The 23,647-nt window shown below is 37.5% G+C and overlaps 1 protein-coding gene across 5 annotated transcripts in view; it reads right to left on the bottom strand.

Moving 5' to 3' along the window:
- The window catches only part of FZD3 (frizzled class receptor 3), a 108,569-nt gene that overhangs the window by 51,030 nt on the left and 33,892 nt on the right, over window positions 1–23,647 (bottom strand). For all 5 annotated transcript variants that reach the window (XR_014055606.1, XM_081496217.1, XM_081496236.1 and 2 more), the window contains one exon: window positions 6,613–7,630. Coding sequence is in view for 4 of the 5 variants with exons in the window: in XM_081496217.1 (XP_081352343.1) it covers window positions 6,613–7,630 (1,018 nt within the window). In the remaining variant the exon portion in view is untranslated. The remainder of the gene's footprint in view (window positions 1–6,612; window positions 7,631–23,647) is intronic.

Here is a 23,647-nt window from a genome sequence, read left to right on the forward strand (position 1 = left end):
ATTATGTCCAGCCTCTGACAGATAAGGATAAAAGGCTTATGGAAGCTTCCTGATGGGAGAGACTGACTGTGGGGGAAACTGGGTCTTGTTCCGATGGGTGGGGCCACGCTCAGTAAATCTTTAATCCAATTTTCTGTTGATGGGTGGGGCTGTGTTCCCTCCTTGTTGTTTCACCTGAGACCAAACCATGGTGGAGGTAATAAAGATAATGGTGACCTCCTTCAAAAGGTCTTGTACATGCACTGGCGCACTCAGTGCTCCCTATCCTGTAGCAGGCCACAGCCCACCCACACCTCCGCCAGAGACTCCTGGACACTCACAGGCAAGTCTGGGTCAACTCTCTTGTGGGATCACTGTTCAAAGCTATGGTTTTTCCTGTAGTCATGTATGGATGTGAGAGTTGGGCCATAAAAGAAAGCTGAGCGCCGAAGAATTGTTGCTTTTGAACTGTGGTGTTGGAGAAGACTCTTGAGAGTCCCTTGGACTTCAAGGAGATCCAACCAGTACATCCTAAAGGAGATCAGTCCTGAATATTCATTGGAAGGACTGATGCTGAAGTTGAAGTTCCAATACTTCGGCTACCTGATGCGAAGAACTGACTCACTGGAAAAGACTATGATGCTGGAAAAGACTGAAGGCAGGAAGAGGAGGGGACGACAGAGGATGAGATGGTTGGACGGCATCACCGACTTGATGAACATGAATTTGAGCAAGCTCTGGGAGTTGGTGAAGGACAAGGAAGCCTGGCGAGCTGCAGTCCTTTGGGTTGCCAAGAGTTGGACATGACTGAGTGACTGAACTGACTGATAAGCTGCTTTTGCACTACACCAGCAGAGCTAAGTTGTTGCAACAAAAACCAAATGGCTGGCAAAGCCTAAAATATCTCCTATATGACCTTACAGAGAAAGTTTGCTATGCCCTGTTGTAGACTGTGGCACGAACATTGAATTTTTTCCTAAATGTGTATAAACCATTTGTACACTAGATAGTATATATCGGAAGACAGTGGAGGATAGGGAAGCCTGGCGTGCTGCAGTTCATGGGGGTCTGCAGTTCACAAAGAGTCGGACACGACTTAATGAATGAACACCACTACCACCACCAGATATATCTGCAATTAATACTAAAATGGAACTCATGGCTTAGGCTATTTAGTCTGTTTAGCAGAGGCCAAAATAACTTGTATATTTTAACGTATTTATCCAAAAGTGCCCCTTGACAGCCTGTACATAATAGTATGAATAGTTTTAAAATAAATTTAATACTCTATACTTCTAAAATATAATATTTTAAAATATTTTCTACAAGAGATTTAGAATATTTTTTCAGTAACTCTCCCTCTTTCCCTCTATTACAGGCACTGAACAGTTTGGAAGAAAAATCAGTTTGGTGCTAGGAAGTCACAGGCAGTACTTAACACTTTAAAGATTAGTAGCAGGAAAAAAAAAAGATTAGTAGTACATACTATATATTTATAGAGAATTATTTGCTGTCATTAATGTTGGGAGGGCAAACATATCCATTTCCTTATGGTCCTTTCATAAACAATGCTGATTCCTTTTCACATTGTCTGGTAAAGGGAAAATACTCTTATCAGAAAATGAAGCTAAAATCATAAGTTAGATATGATGTTATTCTTCTATTTTTGTATGTTCCTGAATCAAGATTAGATAAACAACAGATGGACTGCCTTCTGTGGCTGAAAATAGAAACAATGAGTTTTTTGTTTGTTTTCTACACAAACAATTTTTTAAAAATTCTACAAATGGCTCTAATGTGAACTTGACAGTCTTAGCTAAGTTGCTTCTATTACAGTAACACATTTCTATTATTGAAACACAGGTTCTAGTATCAAAATTCCTTGGGACATACATCATTGGATTAGATGGATGAAAGAGAAAAAAATGAAGGGGGCACTTTAGGAAAGGAAATATATTCTTTTAAAAATCAATGTTTAAAAGACAAAATGATTCTAATACAGAATAAAAGAACAATTCTTTTTTAAACCTCAGGAATTATGTACTTGCAATAACAGAATACTGAAATTTTTCTTTGTGCAAGGCATTCTAGTAAGAGGCTTAACTTTATTTTTTCATTTAATCTTCACAGCCACCTATGAGGTAGATGTTACTGTATTTAACATATTATTCCCTATATTTTACATGAGGAAACTGAGGCTCAAAGTGTTACAGACAGGACTTTAAACCCCATGTTTTTAATATATATGTTACATGTGAATGGCTTTCTAAAATATCAACAAACTTTGAAACTTCTAACTCTTTCATAAAATGCTCTGCGCCTCTTAGAAACCCCTAAATAAATAGAAGGAAATACTTTAAAAGGGAAAAAAAAACAAAACAAAGTACCTGGAAAATTATTGTGTTATTTAAATAATACATAAGATGAAACGTATTCTAGGAATAAACTTTACGGATTTTAAACTGTAAAATATACATTATTCTAAAAACTCAAGCTATATTTCACAACCAACTCTTTTCAGGCATTAAATATTACTTTCTCAAGAATTATTTAATACACATTTTTTAAAAAGAGTGTTCTTGCAAAAAACAGTTGGTGTAAAGTATTTTAAAATCCAAGTAGTGAATTCCTGTTTTTAGCAAGGACATTCATTTTAAATATTTTAAAATACTTTACACAAGCCCACTTTTCTTCAAATCATGGACTTAAATACATGAAATTTACTTTAAACCCAACTGGGTATTTTGAAACAATGGGATCAACTACCTTACATTCTGATTTTTCAAATGTTTGAAATCTTCATTAATATGAGAAATGACTATATAGCAACCACACTGATATTCATGTGAACATATATTCAAATATTACGTTCTCGAAGACACCTGAGGAGGCTACCTCAAGGGTAACATCATTGCTTAATACATTTAAAAAACCTCTGATTAGGAATTATCATCAGAACTTGACAAGCATTCTTTCAGGCATGCTCAGTAATAGTAAATCTTATTCAATTATGTATGGTTATTACTTCAAACAGGGACTCAATAGCTCTAGTGCTCAATTTACAAGTCTGTATAAAAGTCCTCTAAAGTAAAATCCTGAATGAAAACTAATATTAAAATTCCAGTGTTTGAGTTTCATTAATACGTGGTACCCAGAGTAGTCAAATTTATAGAGAAATAAAGTAGAACAATGGTTGCCAAAGGCCAGGAGACAGGGAAGAATGGAGAATTGCAGAATTTCAGTTTGGAAAAATGAAATTTCTCTTTCTTTACTTCAAAGATACCATGACAGAGCATTGTTACAGGATGATATACTGACTCTTTCAAAGAGAAGACAGTCCCTATTCATTGTAAAAACTGTTCCAAAGAACAGGAGGAAAAGACCTCACTTTATGAAGCTATTACATCCTTGACACTAAAAAGGAAAAATACATGGCAAGAAAAGAAAAACTATTAATATCATAATCTATATCTCTCATGAGTACAGACACAAAAATCTTAAATAAAACATAAGAACTGGAATGTGAGATATGAATTTGGCCTTACTTGCAGCAACAGGATTTCTACAAAGAATACATAAGAGAATTTACACACAATTAGAGCTAACAAAGAGTTCAGCAGGGATGCTCAATATAAGGTCAATATATAAAAATCAGTGGCATTCTTGTAGACCAGCAATAACCAACTGAAAAATGTAACGGAGAAAAGATCTCATTCACAATTGAAACAAAAACTGTAACGTACCTAGGAACAAATTAATGAATACACACATAAAGAAACAAAAATATACTAAAACTCAGTATCACAAAGATAGCAATTTTCCCTGGATTCATTTAAAACCTAAAACAATTTGAACAAAATACAAACTGTTTCTCATGAAGAAATTATTCTAAAATTCAAACAGAAGAGTGTCAGGAACAGTTAAAATAATTTTGAAGAAACATAAGGTAGAGGAAATGTGGGATTGAAACAAGGTTATTCAAACAGAGCAGTAAATAAGAGAGCCTGAAAATGGAACTTGTATATTACAGCAATGCATTACTATTCAAACGGGCTATTTGATAAATGGTGCAAAAAGCATATGAAAAACTAAAATTGTTTCTCATAACATAGATAAAAATGAATTTCAAGAGATTAGGGCTGTGAATTAAAAAATCAAATTTAAAAAACTGGAAAAAAACGGCAGACCATTTTTATGATTTTTAGAGGTAGGGAGGGATTTCTTAAAACAAGAGGCAAAGAAAACACAAAGTGAAAAGACAAGCTACAGAGCAGGATAATATATCTGCAATGCAAGTAACTGACAAAGAATTAAAAAAGAATAACAACAAAAGACAAATAACCTGACAGAGCAGTGGACAAAGGCAACAAACAGGCAAATCACAGAAGAGAAACCCCAAACAGCCAATAAACATATGAAAACACTGAGGCATAGGGGAAATAAAAATAAAAATCAAGACAGGCTTGAGATATTGTTTCAAAGGTTGACAAAAACCTAAAAGCCTGAGAACACCAAGATGGGGCGAAATGGGGAATTTCAACTCTATACTGCAAGTGTAAATTAAAATAACCACTTGAGTTGAAGATGCCTATATGTTAAAATGCCACGACTACACTTTTGGGTACACACCCCATGGACATTCTTGGTCATGTACAAGGAAGATAGGTATTATAATAATAAAACACTTGGAAACTCTATGTCCATCAGCAAAATAATGAGTAAATGAGTTAAAGTACATTTATACATTAATCTCTCTACTGCAATTAAAATGAACAAGTTAGTGGTACACATACTGTCATGTATATTCTCAATAACTTAAACATGGCATCTGCTAAAGTTTGGTACTGAATGCTTTAAAAAAAAAGTTTATGTATGTATGTGTGTGTGTAAATAACAGTAACAGCAGCAACAATAAATGAAAAAATGAGTAACAGAACTAACATTCGAGCACTTACTATACAGAAGACACACTTGTAACTGCATGTAGACGCCTAAAAACAGTCCTAGGAGACAGATGGTACTACTATTTCTATCTAACACGATTACTCTTTTATTACTATGAGATTCCATTACTCATTCTACAGATGAGGAATTGAAGTGGAGAGAAGTGAAGTTGATCTAAAGCTATAAAACTAGTAAATAATAAGAATTAGATATGAAGCCAGGATTCCTGACCCAGACTTTACAGCTTAATAACTATGTTAGTTATTATACCATTTTGTATTCTTTTTAGGATGTTGGAAATCCAACATTATTTCTGTAAATTGGAAATAAAAAAACACTTATAGAACCCATGACTATAAAGAAATGAATACACACACAAATTTTTGTATAGCTCAAACTGGTTCTAAAGAGGCTAAAAGATTCTCAGGAATGTCTTGAAAACAGTGGCGTCCCAACTACTCTAATTTACTAATTTACATGTTTGAGGTCTGGTATTTTTCAGATCATTATTTCAGAGCCAAACATTATTTCTTTAATAGTCCTAAGATAATATATATCTGGAATCCTAGAAACCTTACATGGAGAAGCATATGATGTAATTCAATCATCTCTCTCTCATTACAGGCAAAATTTGATTACTTAGCTTCAGGCCTGAAAACTCATATAAAGAGTTTTTAATAAGCAATTCTATCAAGAAATGTAATAAAATTTCAATTATTCATTTTTTCTGGTCTCTCAATTATAGGTTGGTTTTTTAAAAGCCAGTAGCTAATATTTATACAATAAAAATGTAATTTTGTATAGAATTATCTATACCACAAAATAAAAAAGGAAATGGCATTTTCAGTCATCAAGTATTTACAAGAATTGACTATGTGCTAATCACACATTCCTTGTTTCCAGTAAAATTGGAACATTTCTTAAAAATGTCTTTTCTTCCCAATCTACACATTCCCATTCTCAATGCCATCATCTACTAACCTATAGAACATGCTTTGAAAAAATATGAAAAAGATGTTCTTGTGTTTAAAGAGTTCACTGTCTATTAGGGGAAAGGGACAAGTAAATGGAAGTTATCTATAATGCATAAGTACTTTAATAAAGTGAGCAAGTCACTTAACATTTCTAAGCCTCAAGTGAGATAGATGTTTAAGAACTCTATAGGGGGAACTTGAATAAATCATCTCTAAAGTCGTCTCTAGATCTAAAATTCTATGATTATCTGATCTCTTTAAATTAAAAGGTAAATCACAAAATATTCAGTATGCAAAAAAAGAAAAACTAAGACCAACTAAAAGATGACTGTTTGTACAAATGCATTCTAATTTTTTTTCAAAACTGTTAAAACTCCTGTTCTGAGTATCAGTAAAATTTCCACAGACACTGTCTTTTAATCAACATCTTCCCTTCAAACCTGCAGACTTCTAAATAATCAACAAGCAACTCTTTTGTGATTACAGAAGTAAAGTATTTAAAAGTCCACAGCCTGGACTCACAAAAGTGATCTTTTAAAAGAAAGATGTTAACAGAAACGTGTGAATGACATTCTTACTACAATAAATTTGTTCATTAACTTCACTTTAAAATTTTAATGTTCAGGTTTTTCATGAAGAGTTATAAAAAAAAACAGCTAAGATTTGCTCTTTTCACTGTTAAATATTTTGAAATTTAGAACAAGGTTTCCCTTACCTGATATGGACATGGAATGTGATATTCTCTGCAGCGTTCTTGTATCCACGTTGTTTCCCAGATGCCGCGGTAAGCTTGCTCATAAAAGTAGCATCCAATTACAACCAAGAGCGGTACGAGATACAGAATGCTGAAAACACCAATCCGGATCATAAACTTCACCAGTTTATCTTGGTTCTCCTTTTCTAATGGAATCTCAATTCGCACTCTGTTTAGGGATATAATGCCGGCTAAGAGGAGTGAAACCCCAACTACCACATATAGGCAGAGGGGTGCAAGAACAAAATACCTCAAGGCATCAACATCGTAGAGGCCAACAAAACACACGCCACTGATATTGTCACCTTCAATTTTATTCATCGCTAAAAGGATGATGGTCAGAGTTCCAGGGATGCCCCAAGCACTGGCGTGAAACAGCAAGGCTTTCTTCTCAATAGCTTCACTACCCCACTTTGGCACAGCTGCCAAGAACCACGTGATGGTAAGAATCACCCACCAAACGCTGCCAGCCATAGTAAAAAAATAGAGTACCATAAAAAGCATGGTACAGGCTTTGTTATGAGATCCTTGGGTCACTGTGGAAGCCTTATACTGTGCAGGGCTGGATGCATTGCAGGCGACTCGGTCTTCAAGCAAAAACCCAATAAAGAAAATTAATGACACCATCATGTAGCAGACGGCATAAAATATAATAGGCCTTTCAGGATAACGGAATCTTGTCACATCAATCAAAAAAGTTAAAAAAGTAAACAACGTGGCAGAGAGGCAAATGATTGAAATCAATCCTATGAAATACCGAGCAAATGAAAGCTCTTCTCTCCTAAAGTACATATTTGGACAAGGAGGTGAACAATCACGCACGTGCAAAAAGGAATAGCCAAGATCAGGATCAATTTTCAACTCTCGGGGACACCAAAAGCCATAGTCCCTCTGCACTGCCACTGAGGCTCCTTCAGTAGGATCGCCAGCTAAATTCAGGTCCACCAGCCGAGGATATGGCTCATCACAATCTGGGAACCTAAAAACACAAGACAAGAATCATTTACTTATCGGGAACCCAATGATTTGGATTTCCACATTTAACAGTTGTGGCTTATTTATGCTTATGTCCTTGGAGAACATTACGGTATGTTGAAGAAATAATGCAAATATCTTGCTTGTGGGTCACACAACGAGATATTCCACAGTCGGCAAAAAAAACAAAAAATGTATACTTAATTTTGTTTTGGCTTCAAAAATATTACTCTTACTAAAACATGCATAGCCATTAATAAATAGTGTAATTAATACTATTTATTTAGGACACACAGTTTACAGTAAGATTTCAAACCATAAATAAGTATATATATAAAATAAACATATATAAATAAAAAGCTCCAGTAGAATAGTAGCTAAAAGGTTTTTTTTTTAATGTTCAATTACAAGATAGTCCTCAATTTACCCTAGACTCAAATAGAACTTTCTTAAAAATAAGAGGTAAAAATCTTCCCTAGGAGAACCAGATGGTGGGGGAGTAGGTGGACGTGGAGTACATCTCTCTCCATGGAAACATCAGGAATACACCTTCAGACACAGAAGTGCATGCAGAACACCAGCTGAAAGCGGACAAGAGTACCTGACCAGTGGAAAAGAATATATAGAACCACGCAAAACTTGGTAGGACGAAGGAACTACAGGGAAAAACAGGAGTGTTAGTAGGACTGGACCTGCCCTTGGCTGGTGAGGGAACTGAAGCAGGGATCCAATCCCCACAGCAGGGCAACTGTCTGAGTCAGAGGAGAAACATTTAAGGCTGAGAGTGAAACAGCTGATCTGTGGCAGCCTAAATGGAATGAGAATCAGACAGTCCTTGCAGCAGCCATACATACCCTGGACAGGAATGCTGGTCCCGTGGAAAGCTCAGGAGCTGGGAGATGGAGTCTAGGGATTGTGGAGCAATCCCAGGGCGAGGGCTGCTGTTGACTGTGGAGAGACGGATTGAGGGGATATGAGGGAGGAGATCGTGGTGGGAAATGCCAGTGGAGGAAAGCCAGGCAGCCATGGAAGCAAGGCAATACTGCTGAGTCACGGGTAGGGGATGGAGCCATCACCATAGCCTCTCTCTTCCCACATGCCAGCATCGGCAGCCGAACAATAAAGAGGCTGGCCATCAAATGCCTGACGCACTAAACTATACAGTAGGACCCCACCCAGGGTGCTTCTTTAAGTGACTGATGCGCTGAACTACAGAAAAGGACCCCACCCAGGGTGCCACTTTAGGTGCCAGAGGCGCCAACCTACAGTCTAGGATCTCAGCCAGAGGGGCCCCTATGTGCCTGACACACCGAACAACAGAGAAGTACCCCAGGCAAGGTAGCCCTCTAAGTGCCTGAACAGGCAGAGCTACAGAGATAGACTGGCCAAAGAGGCCTTTTGATTGCCAGCTACAAGAGGCTCGAAAAAAGACTCTGATAGAGACATAACTCCTGCAGCGGAGGCAGTCCATGTCCTTGCACACTTGGCGCCACCAGGGTCCCTGCAAGCCAAGCAGCTGCGCCACCTTCATGCTCAATTCCCACTGGGGCAGAGCTGCCACAGGCAAAAAAAGTCTTGCGTCTATGCCCACAGGGTTGCTTTGGTCATGTCCAACTCTTTGCAGCCCTGCAGACTGTGACCTGCCAGGCTTCTCTGTCCGAGGAGGGGAATTCTCCAGGCAAGAACACTGGAGCATATTGGCCAATACTGGTTGCCATACCCTTCTAGAGCACTGGATTTCCTGCTGCCCTAGACCAACTCCCCTGAGTACCCGGTGCTGCCAGAACCCCTGCGACCCAAGCAGCTGAACCACCTCCACATCTGGTCCTCACAGGGGCAAACCCAAGTCCTCCAAGGCAGTCACAGGGGCAAAGTCCAGTGGATGACCCACATGTAGAGGTGGAAATAAAACCACAATTGAAACCCAGGGGCAGTGTGGCTAAGGAAGAAGACCTAAAACCTTACCACCAGCTGTACAAGCTGCAGATTACATCCACACAATCAACTAGGCAGACTCTGTGTCTAAGGAATATATAAAAGGTCACTGAGAGCTCCCACAAAAGAAAACGCACTAGTTCTGATAGCTGTGGACGTTGCAGGCAAGAACACACAGGAGTAGGACCAGATTAGAATCTGAGCTGCCCACACAGCAGGTCCAGAGATCAGCACAGTATTGGAGGGCACCCTAGGGAGGTGAGGTGGACTGTGACTCCCAGCAACAGAAAGGACACTGACAGCAGTGACTCAAGAAAAACATCTATTATTCTTATTTTTTGACTTATTCTGTAGATTCTTTCGAAATTTTTTTTTCTTTTTTCCCCCTTTTCCCCCACCTCTGTTGTAGCTGTCAATTTTACTGGCACTATGAAATCCAATTAAGCTTTTGAGCTTTTTTTTTTTTTCCTTAGTCACATTTTTTATTGTTGTTATAAACCTCTGCCTCTACATTGGGCTTTTGCAGTTCTGTGGAGTTTTCCTTTTTTTTTTCTTTTCTCTTCAATTTTAATTTTTAATGTTTTAAACCTATTTTTATTTTTTCCATATTCATTCCTTTGTTTGCTTTTCCTACGGTTCTTTTCCCCTTGCAGTTAATCTTTAACATATATAAATCTTCTTTATCTACCTCTATTTAACTTTGCATATCTATTCTTTCATTTCTTTCTCTTCTTTCCTCTCAACATATTTGTTGATTTTATTTTCAATGCTTTATTCTCCAGTTGGCACCTTGCTTTAGTTTTGTTTTCCAGTTTGTGGTTTAGCTAGTTTTGTTCTGGTTGATATAATTTTTGGTTTCTTTTGTTCACTGGGTCAATCTATTGTACTTTATTTTTGTCAGACTTTTCTGATTTTGCCTATGGGTATATACGTATATGTGTATATTCAGTCACACTTTTTACTGTTGTTATAAACCTCTGCCGCTATGTTGGGCTTTTGCAGTTCTGTGGAGTTTTCCTTTTTTCTTTCTTCTTCTGTTTTTTTTTTCCTTTTCTCCCTTGTATAATTTTAATTTTTTTTAATCCATTGTATTTTTTGTACATTTATCCCTTTCTTTGTCTTTCCTACTGTTTTCCCCCCTTGCAGTTAATCTTTAATGTATATAAATCTTCTTCATCTATCTCTAAATTTGTATATCTATTCTTTCTTTTCTTTCCTTCCTTTCCTCTCAACATATTTGTTAGTTTTCAATGCTTTATTCCCCAATTGGTACCTTGCTTTAGTTTTGTTTTCCAGTTTGTGCTTTAGTTAGTTTTGTTCTTAACTGATAAATATAATTTTTGATTTCCTTTGTTTGCCAGATCAATCTACTGTACTTTATTTTTGTTGGACTGTTTTGACTTTGCTCATGGGTGTATATGTATATGGGTATATTCCATTATATTAATTATTATTTGCCTGATTTTGTAACTGCCATTTATCTGGGGTTCATCTTTGGTTTCTCATTTTTGGATATTTGTTTTAATCTCACTTAATGCCATAACAAACGACTTGTGGAATCTTTGTTTCTGACCAGAGATCAAGCCCTGAACCTTTGGAGTGGGAGCACTGACTCCATGACCCTAAACTACCAGAGAACTAACCCTGCTGCTGCGGCTGCTGCTGCTAAGTCGCTTCAGTTGTGTCCGACTCTGTGCGACCCCACAGATGGCAGCCCACCAGGGTCCTCCGTCCATAGGATTGTCCAGGCAAGAGTACTGGAGTGGGGTGCCATTGCCTTCTCCGAACTAACCCTAGGGAGTATCAAACAGTGAGAACTCACACAAATGAAACCACTTGAACACAAGACCCAGCATCACCCAATGCTGGTGATGCTACCACCAGTAGCACCCTGTGCAGGACGCCTCATCTAAACAACAAACAAAAGAAAAACACAAACCCAATCATCAGCAGACAGGATTACCACCTGACTCAGCCTTACCCATCAGAGGAAAAACAAACAAACAAACAAAAACTCAGCACAAATCTCACCCTACAGGAAGCTTACACAAACCACTGGACCAGCCTTAGGAGGACAGAAACCAAAAGAAAGAATTCAACCTTCTTCAAGGATACATTTCAACTTTGCTCAAAGCCTGGGAAAAGGAGACTTCAAACACAAGTTAAACAAAAATTATGAAAAGGCAGAGAAATACTACACAAACGAAGGAGCAAACTAGAAACACAGAATTCCAAATAAATGAAGAGGAAATAGACAAACTACCTGAAAAACAATTCAGAATAATGATAGTAAAGATGACCAAAAACATTGAAAACAAAATGGAGAAAATGCAAGAATCAATTAACAAAGACCTTAAAGAATTAAAAGAATGAAAAGAACTGAGGATAGTCTCAGAGACCTCTGGGACAACAGCAAACGCACCAACATTCAAATTATAGGGGTCCCGGAAGAATAAGAGAAAAATGAAGGGTATGAGAAAATTTTTGAAGAGATTATAGTTGAAAACTTCTCCAATGTGGAAACAGAAATAGTCAATCAAGTCCAAGAGGTGCAAAGAGTCCCATACAAGATAAACCCAACATGCCAAGACACACACTAATCAAAGTAACAAAGACTATACACAAAGAAAGAATATTAAAAGCAGCAAGGGAGAAGCAACAAGTAACATACAAGGGAAACCCCATACACTTAACAGCTGATCTTTCAGCAGAAACTCTGCAGGCCAGAAGGGAATGGCAGGATATATTTAAAGTACTAAAAGGGAAAAATCTACAACCAAGATTACTGTACCTGGCAAGGATCTCATTCAAAATTGATGGAGAAATAAAAAGCTTTTCGGACAAGCAAAAGTTAAGAGAATTCAGTACCACCAAACCAGCTTTACAAGAAATGTTAAAGGGACTTATACAGTCAAGAAATACAACAGAAGAAAAAAGATCTAAAAAATCAACCTCAAACAATTAAGAAAATGGCAATAGGAACATATATATCAATAATTACTTTAAATGTAAATGGATTAAATGCTCCAATCAAAAGACACAGACTGGTTGAATGGATACAAAAGCAAGACCCATATATATGCTGTCTACAAGAAACTCACTTCAGACCTAAAGACACATATAGACTGAAAGTGAGAGGATGGAAAAAATATATTGCATGCAAATGGGAAGTAAAAGAAAGCTGGAGTAGCAATCCTCATATCAGACAAAATAGACCTTAAAATAAAGAAGATTACAAGAGATAAGGAAGGACACTACATAATGATCAAGGGATCAGTCCAAGAGGAAGACATAACAATTGTAAATATCTATGCACCCAACATAGGAGCACCTCAATACATAAGACAAACACTACCAGACATAAAAGGAGAAATTGACAGTAACACAATAATAGCAAGATACTTTAATAACCCACTCACACCAATGGACAGATCATCAAAACAGAAAATTAATAATGAAACACAAGTCTTAAATGATACATTAGATGAGATGGCTCTCACTGATATCTTCAGGACATTCCATCCAAATGCAGAAGAATACACCTTCTTCTCAAGGGCACACGGAACATTTTCCAGCATAGAGGACATCCTGGGTCACAAATCAAACCTCAGTAAATGTAAGAAAATTGAAATCGTATCGAGCATTTCCTCCGACCACAACGCTATGAGACTAGATATCAATTACAAGAAAAAAATTATAAGAAAAACAAATACATGGAGATTAAACAACACGTTTCTAAATAACTAACAGGTTACTGAAGAAGTTAAAAGGGAAATTAAAAAATTCCTAGAAACAAATGACAATGAAAACATGACAACTCAAAACCTATGGGATGCAGCAAAAGCAGCTCTAAGAGGGAAGTTTATAACAATACAATCCTACCTCAAGAAACAAGAAAAACATCGAACAGACAACCTAACTTTACACCTAAAACAACTAAAAAAAGAAGAACAAAAACCCCCAAAATTAGTAGAAGGAAAGAAATCATAAAGATCCGAGCAGAAATAAGTGAAAAAGAAATGAAACAAACACTAGTAAAGATTAATAAAACTAAAAGCTGGTTCTTTGAGAAGATAAACAATTTAACAAACCTTTAGCCAGACTCATCAAGAAAAAAAGAGAAAAGAATAAAATCAACAAAATTAGAAATGAAAAAGGAGAGGTCACAACAGACAGTGCAGAAAGACAAAGGATTACAACAGACTATTATGAACAAATATATGGTAATAAAATGGATAATCTGGAAGAAACTGACAGAGTCTTAGAAAAGTTCAATCTTCTAAGACTCAATCAGGAAGAAATAGAAATTATGAACAACCCAATTGCAAGCACTGAAATTGAAGCTGTGATCAGAAATCTCCCAAAAAACAAAAGCCCAGGACCAGATGGCTTCACAGGAGAATTCTATCAAACATTCAGAGAACAGCTAATGCCTTTCATTCTAAAACTCTTCCAGAAAATTGCAGAGGAATGAACACTTTCAAACTCATTCTACAAGGCCACCATCAACCCGATACCAAAACCAGACAAAGAAAACACAAAAAAAGAAAACTACAAGCCAATATCACTGATGAACATAGATGCAAAAATCCTCAACAAAATTTTAGCTAACAGAATTCAGCAACACATCAAAAAGCTCATACACCATGATCAAACTGGGTTTAAACCAGGAATGCAGTTCAGTCTCTTAGTCATGTCCAGCTCTTTGCGACCCCATGAACAAGGGCACACCAGGCCTCCCTGTCCATCACCAACTCCCAGAGTCCACCCAAACCCATGTCCATTGAGTCAGTGATGCCATACAACCATCTCATCCTCTGTCATCCCCTTCTCCTCCTGTCCTCAATCTTTCCCAGCATCAGGGTCTTATCAAATGAGTCAGCTCTTCACATCAGGTGGCCAAAGTATTGGCGTTTCAGCTTCAACATCAGTCCTTCCAATGAACACCCAGGATTGATTTCCTTTAGGATGGACTGGTTGGATCTCCTTGCAGTCCAAGGGACTCTCAAGAGTCTTCTCCAACACCACACTTCAAAAGCATCAAATCTTCTGCGCTATTTTCTTTATAGTCCAACTCTCACATCCAGTTTTCTGAACGTTGTGCTTTTAAGCCAACTTTTTCACTCTCCTCTTTCACTTTCATCAAGAGGCTCTTAGTTCTTCACTTTCTGCCATAAGGGTGGTGTCATCTGCATATCTGAGATTATTGATATTTCTCCCGGAAATCTTGATTCCAGTTTGTGCTTCATCCAGCCCAGCGTTTCTCATGATGTACTCTGCATATAAGTTAAATAAGCAGGGTGACAATATACAGCCTTGACGTACTACTTTCCTATTTGGAACCAGTCTGTTGTTCCATGTCCAGTTCTAACTGTTGCTTCCTGACCTGCATACAGATTTCTCAAGAGGCAGATCAGGTGGTCCAGTATTCCAATCTCTTGAAGAATTTTCCACAGTTTATTGTGATCCACACAGTCAAAGGCTTTGGCACAGTCAATAAAGCAGAAATAGATGTTTTCTGGAACTCTGCTGCTTTTTCGACGATCCAGCGGGTGTTGGCAATTTGATCTCTGGTTCCTCTGCCTTTTCTAAAACCAGCTTGAACATCTGGAAGTTCACGGTTCACATATTGTTGAAGCCTGGCTTGGAGAATTTTGAGCATTACTTTACTAGCATGTGAGATGAGTGCAATTGTGTGGTAGTTTGAGCATTCTTTGGCATTGCCTTTCTTTGGGATTGGAATGAAACTGACCTTTTCCAGTCCTGTGGCCACTGCTGAGTTTTCCAAATTTGCTGACATATTGAGTGCAGCACTTTCACAGCATCATCTTTTAGGATTTGAAATAGCTCAACTGGAATTTCATCACCCCCACTAGCTTTGTTCGTAGTGATGCTTCCTAAGGCCCACTTGACTTCACATTCCAGGATGTCTGGCTCTAGGTGAGTGTGAGTGATCACACCATCGTGATTATCTGGGTCGTGAAGATCTTTTTTGTACAGTTCTTCTGTGTATTCTTGCCACCTCTTCTTAATATCTTCTGCTTCTGTTAGGTCCACACCATTTCTGTCCTTTATTGAGCCCATTTTTGCATGAAATGTTCCCTTGGTATCTCTGATTTTCTTGAAGAGATCTCTAGTCTTTCCCATTCTATTGTTTTCCTCTATTTCTTTGCATTGATTGCTGAGGAAGGCTTTCTTATCTCTCCTTGTTATTCTTTGGAACTCTGCATTCAAATGGGTATATCTTTCCTTTTCTCCTTTGCTTTTCACTTCTCTTCTTTTCACAGCTATTTGTAAGGCCTCCTCAGACAGCCATTTTGCTTTTTTGCATTTCTTTTTCTTGGGAATGGTCTTGATTCCCGTCTCCTGTACAATATCACGAACCTCCGTCCATAGTTCATCAGGCACTCTGTCTATCAGATCTACTCCCTTAAATCTATTTCTCACTTCCACTGTATAGTCATAAGGAATTTGATTTAGGTCATACCTGAATGGTCTAGTGGTTTTTCCCCACTTTCTTCAATTTAAATCTGAATTTGGCAATAAGGAGTTCATGATCTGAGCCACAGTCTGCTCCCGATCTTGTTTTTGCTGACTGTATAGAGCTTCTCCATCTTTGGCTGCAAAGAATATAATCAATCTGATTTCAATGTTGGCCTAGGGTGATGTCCATGTGTAGAGTCTTCTCTTGTGTTGTTGGAAGAGGGAGTTTGCTATGACCAGTACATTCTCTTGGCAGAACTCTATTAGCCTTTGCCCTGCTTCATTCTGTACTCCGAAGCCAAATTTGCCTGTTACTCCACGTGTTTCTTGACTTCCTACGTTTGCATTCCAGTCCCCTATAATGAAAAGGACATCTTTTTGGGGTGTTAGTTCTAAAAGGTCTTGAAGTCTTCATAGAACCATTCAACTTCCGCTTCTTCAGCATTACTGGTCGGGGCATAGACTTGGATTACCGTGATATTGAATGGTTTGCCTTGGAAACGAACAGAGATCATCCTTCCTTTTTGAGATTGCATCCAAGTACTGCGTTTCAGACTCTTTTGTTGACTGTGATGGCTACTCCATTTCTTCTAAGGGATTCCTGCCCACAGTAGTAGATATAATGGTCATCTGAGTTAAATTCACCCATTCCAGTCCATTTTAGTTCACTGATTCCTAGAATGTCAATGCTCACTCTTGCCATCTCCTGTTTGACAACTTCCAATTTGCCTTGATTCATGGACCTAACATTCCAGGTTCCTATGCAGTATTGCTCTTTATAGCATCGAACCTTGCTTCTATCACCAGTCCCATCCACAACTGGGTGTTGTTTTTCCTCTGGCTCCATCCCTTAATTCTTTCTGGAGATATTTCTCCACTGATCTCCATTAGCCTATCGGGCACCTACCGACCTGGGGAGTTCATCTTTCAGTGTCCTATCTTTTTGCCTTTCAAAATGTTCATGGGGTTCTCAAGGCAAAAATACTCAAGTGGTTTGCCATTCCCTTCTCCAGTGGACCACATTCTGTCAGTCCTTTCCACCATGACCCATCCGTCTTGGGTGGCCCCACATGGCATGGCTTAGTTTCATTGAGTTAGACAAGGCTATGGTCTGTATGATATGATTGACTAGTTGTCTGTGATTGTGCAAGGATTCTTCAATATATGCAAATCAACCAATGTGATACACTATATTAACAAATTGAAAAAAATCATATCATAATCTCAATGGATGCAGAAAAAGCTTTTGACAAAATTCAGCACTCATTTATGATTAAAACTCTTCAAAAAATGGGTGCAGAAGGAACCTTCCTCAACATAGTAAAGGACATATATGATAAGCCTACAGCAAACATTATTCTCAAAGGTGAAAAACTGAAAGCATTCCCCCTAAGATCAGGAACAAGATAAGGGTGTCCCCTTTTACCACTATTATTCAACCTAGTTCTGGAAGTCCTAGCTATAGCAATCAGAGAAGAAAAAGCAGTAAAATGAATTCAGATCAGAAAAGAAGAAGTAAAGCTCTCAGTGTTTGCAGATGACATGATACTATGCATAGAAAACCCTAAAGGTAGTGTCAGAAAATTACTAGAGCTAATCAGTGAATTTAGCAAAGTTGCAGGATACAAAATCAATACACAGAACTCACTTGCATTTCTATACACTAATAATGAAAAATCATAAAGAAAAATTAAGGAATCAATCCCATTCACAATTGCAACAAAAAAATTAAATATCTAGGAATAAACTTACCTAAGGAGACAGAAGAACTGTACACAGAAAATTATAAGACACTGATGAAAGAAATCAAAGATGACATAAACAGATGGAGAGATATTCCATGTTTCTGGGTAGGAAGAATCAATATTGTGAAAATGACTATACTACCAACGCAATCTACAGATTCAATGCGATCACTATCAAATTACCAATGGCATTTTTCACAGAACTAGAACAAAAAATTTCACAATTCATATGGAAACAAGACTCCGAACAGCCAAAGCAGTCTTGAGAAAAAATGGAGTTGAAGGAATCAACCTTCCTGACTTCAGATTATACTACAAAGCTACAGTCATCAAGATAGTATATTACCGGCACAAAAACAGAAATATAGACCGATGGAACAAGATAGAAAGCCCAGAAATAAACCCGTGCACCTATGGGTACCTTATTTTTGACAAAGGAGGCAAGAATTTACAATGGGGCAAAGACAGCCTCTTCAATAAATGGTGCTGGGAAAGCTGGACAGCTACATATAAAAGAATGAAATTAGAACACTTCCTAACACCTAGACAAAGATAAACTCAAAATGGATTAAAGACCTAAATGTAAGACCAGAAACTATAAAACTCTTAGAGGAAAACATAGCCAGAACACTCGATGACATAAATCAAAGCAAGATCCTCTATGACTCACCTCCTGAAGTAATGGAATTAAAAGCAAAAGTAAACAAGTGGGACCTGATTAAACGTGAAAGCTTTTGCACAGCAAAGGAAATGATAAACAAGGTGAATAGACAGCCCTCAGAGTGGGGGAAAATAATAGCAAATGAAACAACTGACAAAGGATTAATTTCCAAATATACAAGCAGCTCATACAATTCAATGCCAGAAAAACAAACATCCCAACCAAAAAGTGGGAAAAAGACCTAAACAGACATTTCTCCAAAGAAGACATACAAATGGCTAACAAACACATGAAAAGAAGCTCAACATCAGTCATTATTAGAGAAATACAAATCAAAACTATAATGAGATATCACCTCACGCCAGTCAGAACGGCCACCATCAAAAAATCTACAAACAATAAATGCTGGAGAGGGTGTGGAGGAAAGGGAATGAATGCTCTCGCACTGTTGGTGGGAATGTAAATTGATACAGCCACTATGGAAGATGGTATGGAGAGTCCTTAAAAAACTAGGAATAAAACCACCATATGACCCAGCAATCCCACTCCTAGGCATATACCCTGAGGAAACCAAAGCTGAAAAAGACCCATGTATCCCATGTTCATTGCAGCACTATTTACAATAGCTAGAATATGGAAGCAACCTAGATGTCCATTGACAGATGAATGGATAAAGAAGTTGTGGTACATATACACAACGGAATATTACTCAGCCACCAAAAGGAAGGCATTTGAGTCAGTTCTGATGAGGTGGATGAACCTAGAACCTATTATACAGAGTGAAGTGAGTCAGAAAGAGAAAAATAAATATTGTATTCTAACGCATATATATGGAATCTAGAAAAATAGTACTGAAGAATTTATTTACAGGGCAACAATGGAGAAACAGACATAGAGAATAAACTTGTGGACATGGAGAGAGGGTAGGAGAGAATGAGACATTATTCTCTGTACAGAATATTTTTCTGTACAGGAAAAACAGGGATATGCTGCAGACATACTCACATGATTGGAAGTACTGTTCTCATGAACTTCCTGCATTTTCAGTTTTCTTGGCAGCATCAGTTTCTAAGCCTTCAGACTCCCATCAACTAGATATTCAGTAGTTACATGCATCAAATAGTTCACAAGAAACTATCACTGATATTAAGTTTGCCAAATACATGTATAACCTTATACTGAAGCTGATTAATCTAATACAAACCATTTTCTTCACAAGGCTTGGATTATAAAGCCAAATGACAGAAACTTATTGCACAGAGGCATTTATTAGAACTCTGCGGTAAGCCAGGGCTTTAAGAGAAAAATACCTAAAAACCAGGATCTCTATCCTTGAGTCCAAAGAAGGCACAAACTTGTAAACACAATACAAGATACAGCAGCATGACATATGAAGCAATCAAAGTTATGGAAGACTTCATGTCAGTCCCTCAACACAGGATTTTTGAATCAGTATTTGCCAGTACTGGCAGTATGGCAATCAGTATTCTAGCAAAAAACGCAAGCCAAGGCACAGAGGTTTGAACAGGATGTGTTTAGTATTGCTGGGGCACAAAGTGTGCATGAACTGTGACAAGAGATAAGGCATAGAGAGGTAAGCACTTTCAGAAATATGTGTATGCGTGTGTATAAACACTGATATAAACATATCGATGGATATATCTGTACATCCAACTGCCAGTTCACCATACACACACTCCTTACTTTTTAATCCTTCCAAAAACAAACTCTTGATTTCCACTCCTTAGTTTCTCCACTTTCACAAATGGTAATCCCATTCTTCTAGTTGCTCAGGCCAAAACCCTTGGGGTTCTACTTGAAACTGCTTCTGTCATATCCACCTCACAACCTACCAGCACTCCTTGTCATTCAACTTCGCAACGTTCTAGAATCTGACCATTTTCCATGTCCTCCACAGCGTCCACCCAGTTTGAGCTGTTACTACCTCATCCTTGGATTTCTGGAGTGGCTTGCAGTTCATCTCCATTTATACATAAGAACCAGAGTGATCCTTTAAAGTCATGCCACCCCTGTGCTCATGATCATGTCTCTTCTGCTCAAAATCTTCTAACTCACTCAGAATCAAATCCAAATTCCATAAAAAAGCTCTAAAGACACCCCCCAACCCCAGTGCTTTCTGATCATATTTCCTTCACTTCCCCCTTATTCACATGGCTCTAGCCTCTGTGGTGTCCCTCTTGTTCTGTGAATATATCAGCATGCTTCCACTTCAGAGCCTCTGCACTTGTTGTTCTGCTTCTTCTGCCTGGACTGATCTTCCCTAGATATCTGTATCATTTGTTCTCTCATTTCATTCACGTCCCTGTTCCACTGTCTCCTTATCAAAAAGGACTTCCCTAATGCCTCCATACTGTATCACTATCACCTAACTCTATTCTTTCTTGTTGGCATTCACTGCCATATGACATTATCTATTTATTTATCTCCTACCACCTAACTTTAGCCTTTCTTATTGGCATTCATTGCTATCTGACGTTATCTATTCATTTATATCCTACCATTACAACCATCACTAGAACTGTAGCTCCATAAGAACAGACCACGTTTTGTTCACTACTCATCTTCACTATCTGGAATAGTGTCTAGCACGTGCAAGACATCCAATTAATATTTGCTGAATGGATGACTGTTGACTAAATATTTGCTGAATTGATGACTGTTGACTAAATATATTCATATAGCCCTTACCCAAGTTAACAGCTTCCCTGGTGGCTCAACTGGTAAAGAACCTGCCTGCTAATGCAGGAGATGCAAGAGACGTGAGTTCGATCCTGGGGTCAGAAAGATCTCCTGGAGAAGGAAATGGCAATCCATTCCAATATTCTTGCCTGGAAAATTCCACGGATAGTGGAGCCTGGTGGGCTATATATACAGTCCATGGGGTCTCAAAGAGTTGTACATGACTGAGTGCTCACCACACACACAAGTTAATTAGAAAGATGACTAGGAGTATGGAAGACATTTGAGCTGTACAAAATTGAGAGCAGAGATATCTGATGACCCATAACTAAAACCAGATAAGGCAGTGAGAATGAGACAGCTATGAAATTAGTTAAATAAAAGCAACAGAATCTACAGCTGACTGGATGTGGCAGCTTAGGTCAATGAAGGAGGAATATGCTTTCCAGGAGTTAAAAAAAAAAATGAGCAAGGAGTAAAATCAATTTTAGACATGTTGAAGTTGAGGTACTTGAGACAAATTCAGGTTAGGATATCCAATGGCTGCTTGTTATGCAGATTTGGAACTTACCAGAAAGATGCCAAGGCTATAGATTTGGATTTAGGAGTCACCAGCATGTGAGTAACAATTAAAATCAGTGAGATGAAATTATCCAGGGGAAGCATGTAGAATCAAAAAGAACAGAAACAGATTGCTAAGAAGCACCAGGAAGAATAAGATGCAAGAAAGGAAACTGAGAAGGACTGGTCTGAGATGTAGCAGACCACAACAGTTTGCACAAAATGCTAAAGTGATTTTCAGGAAAGGATGACAGACTGAGGTTGAGGGGAGTAAGAGTTAAATATGGAATAAAGGTGAAATGAAATATAGGTTTGAAGTGAGTGACATAGATTTGGCATAAGTGCTGAGAAGAATGAACAGAAACTTTTCGTTGACCAAATTGGAAATTGACTAAAGACAAAGAGCAAACAGAGTGGCTATGGTTTAAAATGTCTATCAACAGGAGAATGGATAAGCAAAATATAGTAATCTATATAACAGAAGACAAGAAAAAGAAAAGAACTATTAATGAACACAAAAACATTAATGAGTCTTGAACACAGAGCAAGAAAGAGCAATCTTAACTCAAGCAAAATAAGAGTTACACCACATATGACTTTATTTGTATGATGTTCTAGAATATACACAGTAATTATCTAGGAAGGATGCTAAACAGTAGTTGCTTCCAGAGGATGGTATAGACATGGACTGACTAGCAAGGAGCATGAGAGCATGAGGTAATGGTAATGATCCTATTCTATATCTTTCTAAGGATTTGGCTTTCTAAGCTGCAGGTTTTTGTTAAAACTCAGGTGTTATCTTTAGATTTGTGCATTTCCTTGTAAAGTTTTAAATAGAAAAAAAAAAAACTATACACAAATGTTTGGTGAAGGACCTGATAAAATATTTCTGAAGACAATAACTGCTGTCTCTAATTTATTTTGAAATACACTCAAAGAATAATGTAGATTAGTGGATCAGTAGAGGGATGGACAGATGTGATAAAGCAAATATAATAAAACAATGATAGAATCTGGACTGTAGTGGAAAAAAAAAAAGGAGTTGCTATGGTTTAAATAATTAAATATGCAGCATAATTAATTTGGAAGAAATTAGTTGAATTGGTCCAGCTAGAGATGTGAACAAGTACAATAGAAGGAATAAGTTGAAATTGTTAGCAAAAGTACTATTTTATGTGATGGACAACAAAGCTTAACCTAAGTAAGAAAAGAAATGAGATCAGGAAGGAACCTATTAGGAAAGGCGAGGGGAAACCCCCAAAACTTTGGAGTATCCATGAAACTGAAGAACAGGTACAGTATGAAGAAGGATATGAGAGATGTGGAAGAATGAAAGGTTATTATGAAAGATCAGTTTGTCAGAATTTAAGTAAGAATTCAGAGTTAGGCAACTCCAGGCAAAATAGTGAGGACATAAAATAGATTTAATACTATCAAAACAGAGATCACAATGACATTTCTATAACTGTACATAATCTATTGAAATAAAAAGACCACTAAACAATGGGAGCTAGACACAAAACATAAAATAGGATTCCTGCTGAGGTAATTCATAACTGTTGTTATAAATACCAAGAAATTTAGATTTCTAAAAGAGAAACTGTAAATATTATAAGGTTTTGGGGAGACAGTGGATGAATGGTTTGATGGGGCTAGATAAGACAGTATGTCAAATAGGTAGAAAATAGCGTAGACAAATAAGAGAAAGCAAACTACAAGGAACTAATACATGTTTTAAGTTTTTCCATCTATCAAATGACAGTAACAACATGGGCTTTTTACCTATCTCCAAGGGCTACTGATAGATGAATAAAATTAATTTTAAACATGAAGGAGAAAAAAAGTGTTCCATGCAGCACTGCCCATAATAGCAAACCCTTGGAAATAATTTAAATGACCATCAGTAGAAGATAGTTAGATAACTATAGATAATAAT

The sequence above is a fragment of the Giraffa tippelskirchi genome, chromosome 1 (assembly GCF_054371585.1).
Source record: "Giraffa tippelskirchi isolate mGirTip1 chromosome 1, T2T-mGirTip1v1.2.pri, whole genome shotgun sequence".
Taxonomy (NCBI): Eukaryota; Metazoa; Chordata; class Mammalia; order Artiodactyla; family Giraffidae; genus Giraffa; species Giraffa tippelskirchi.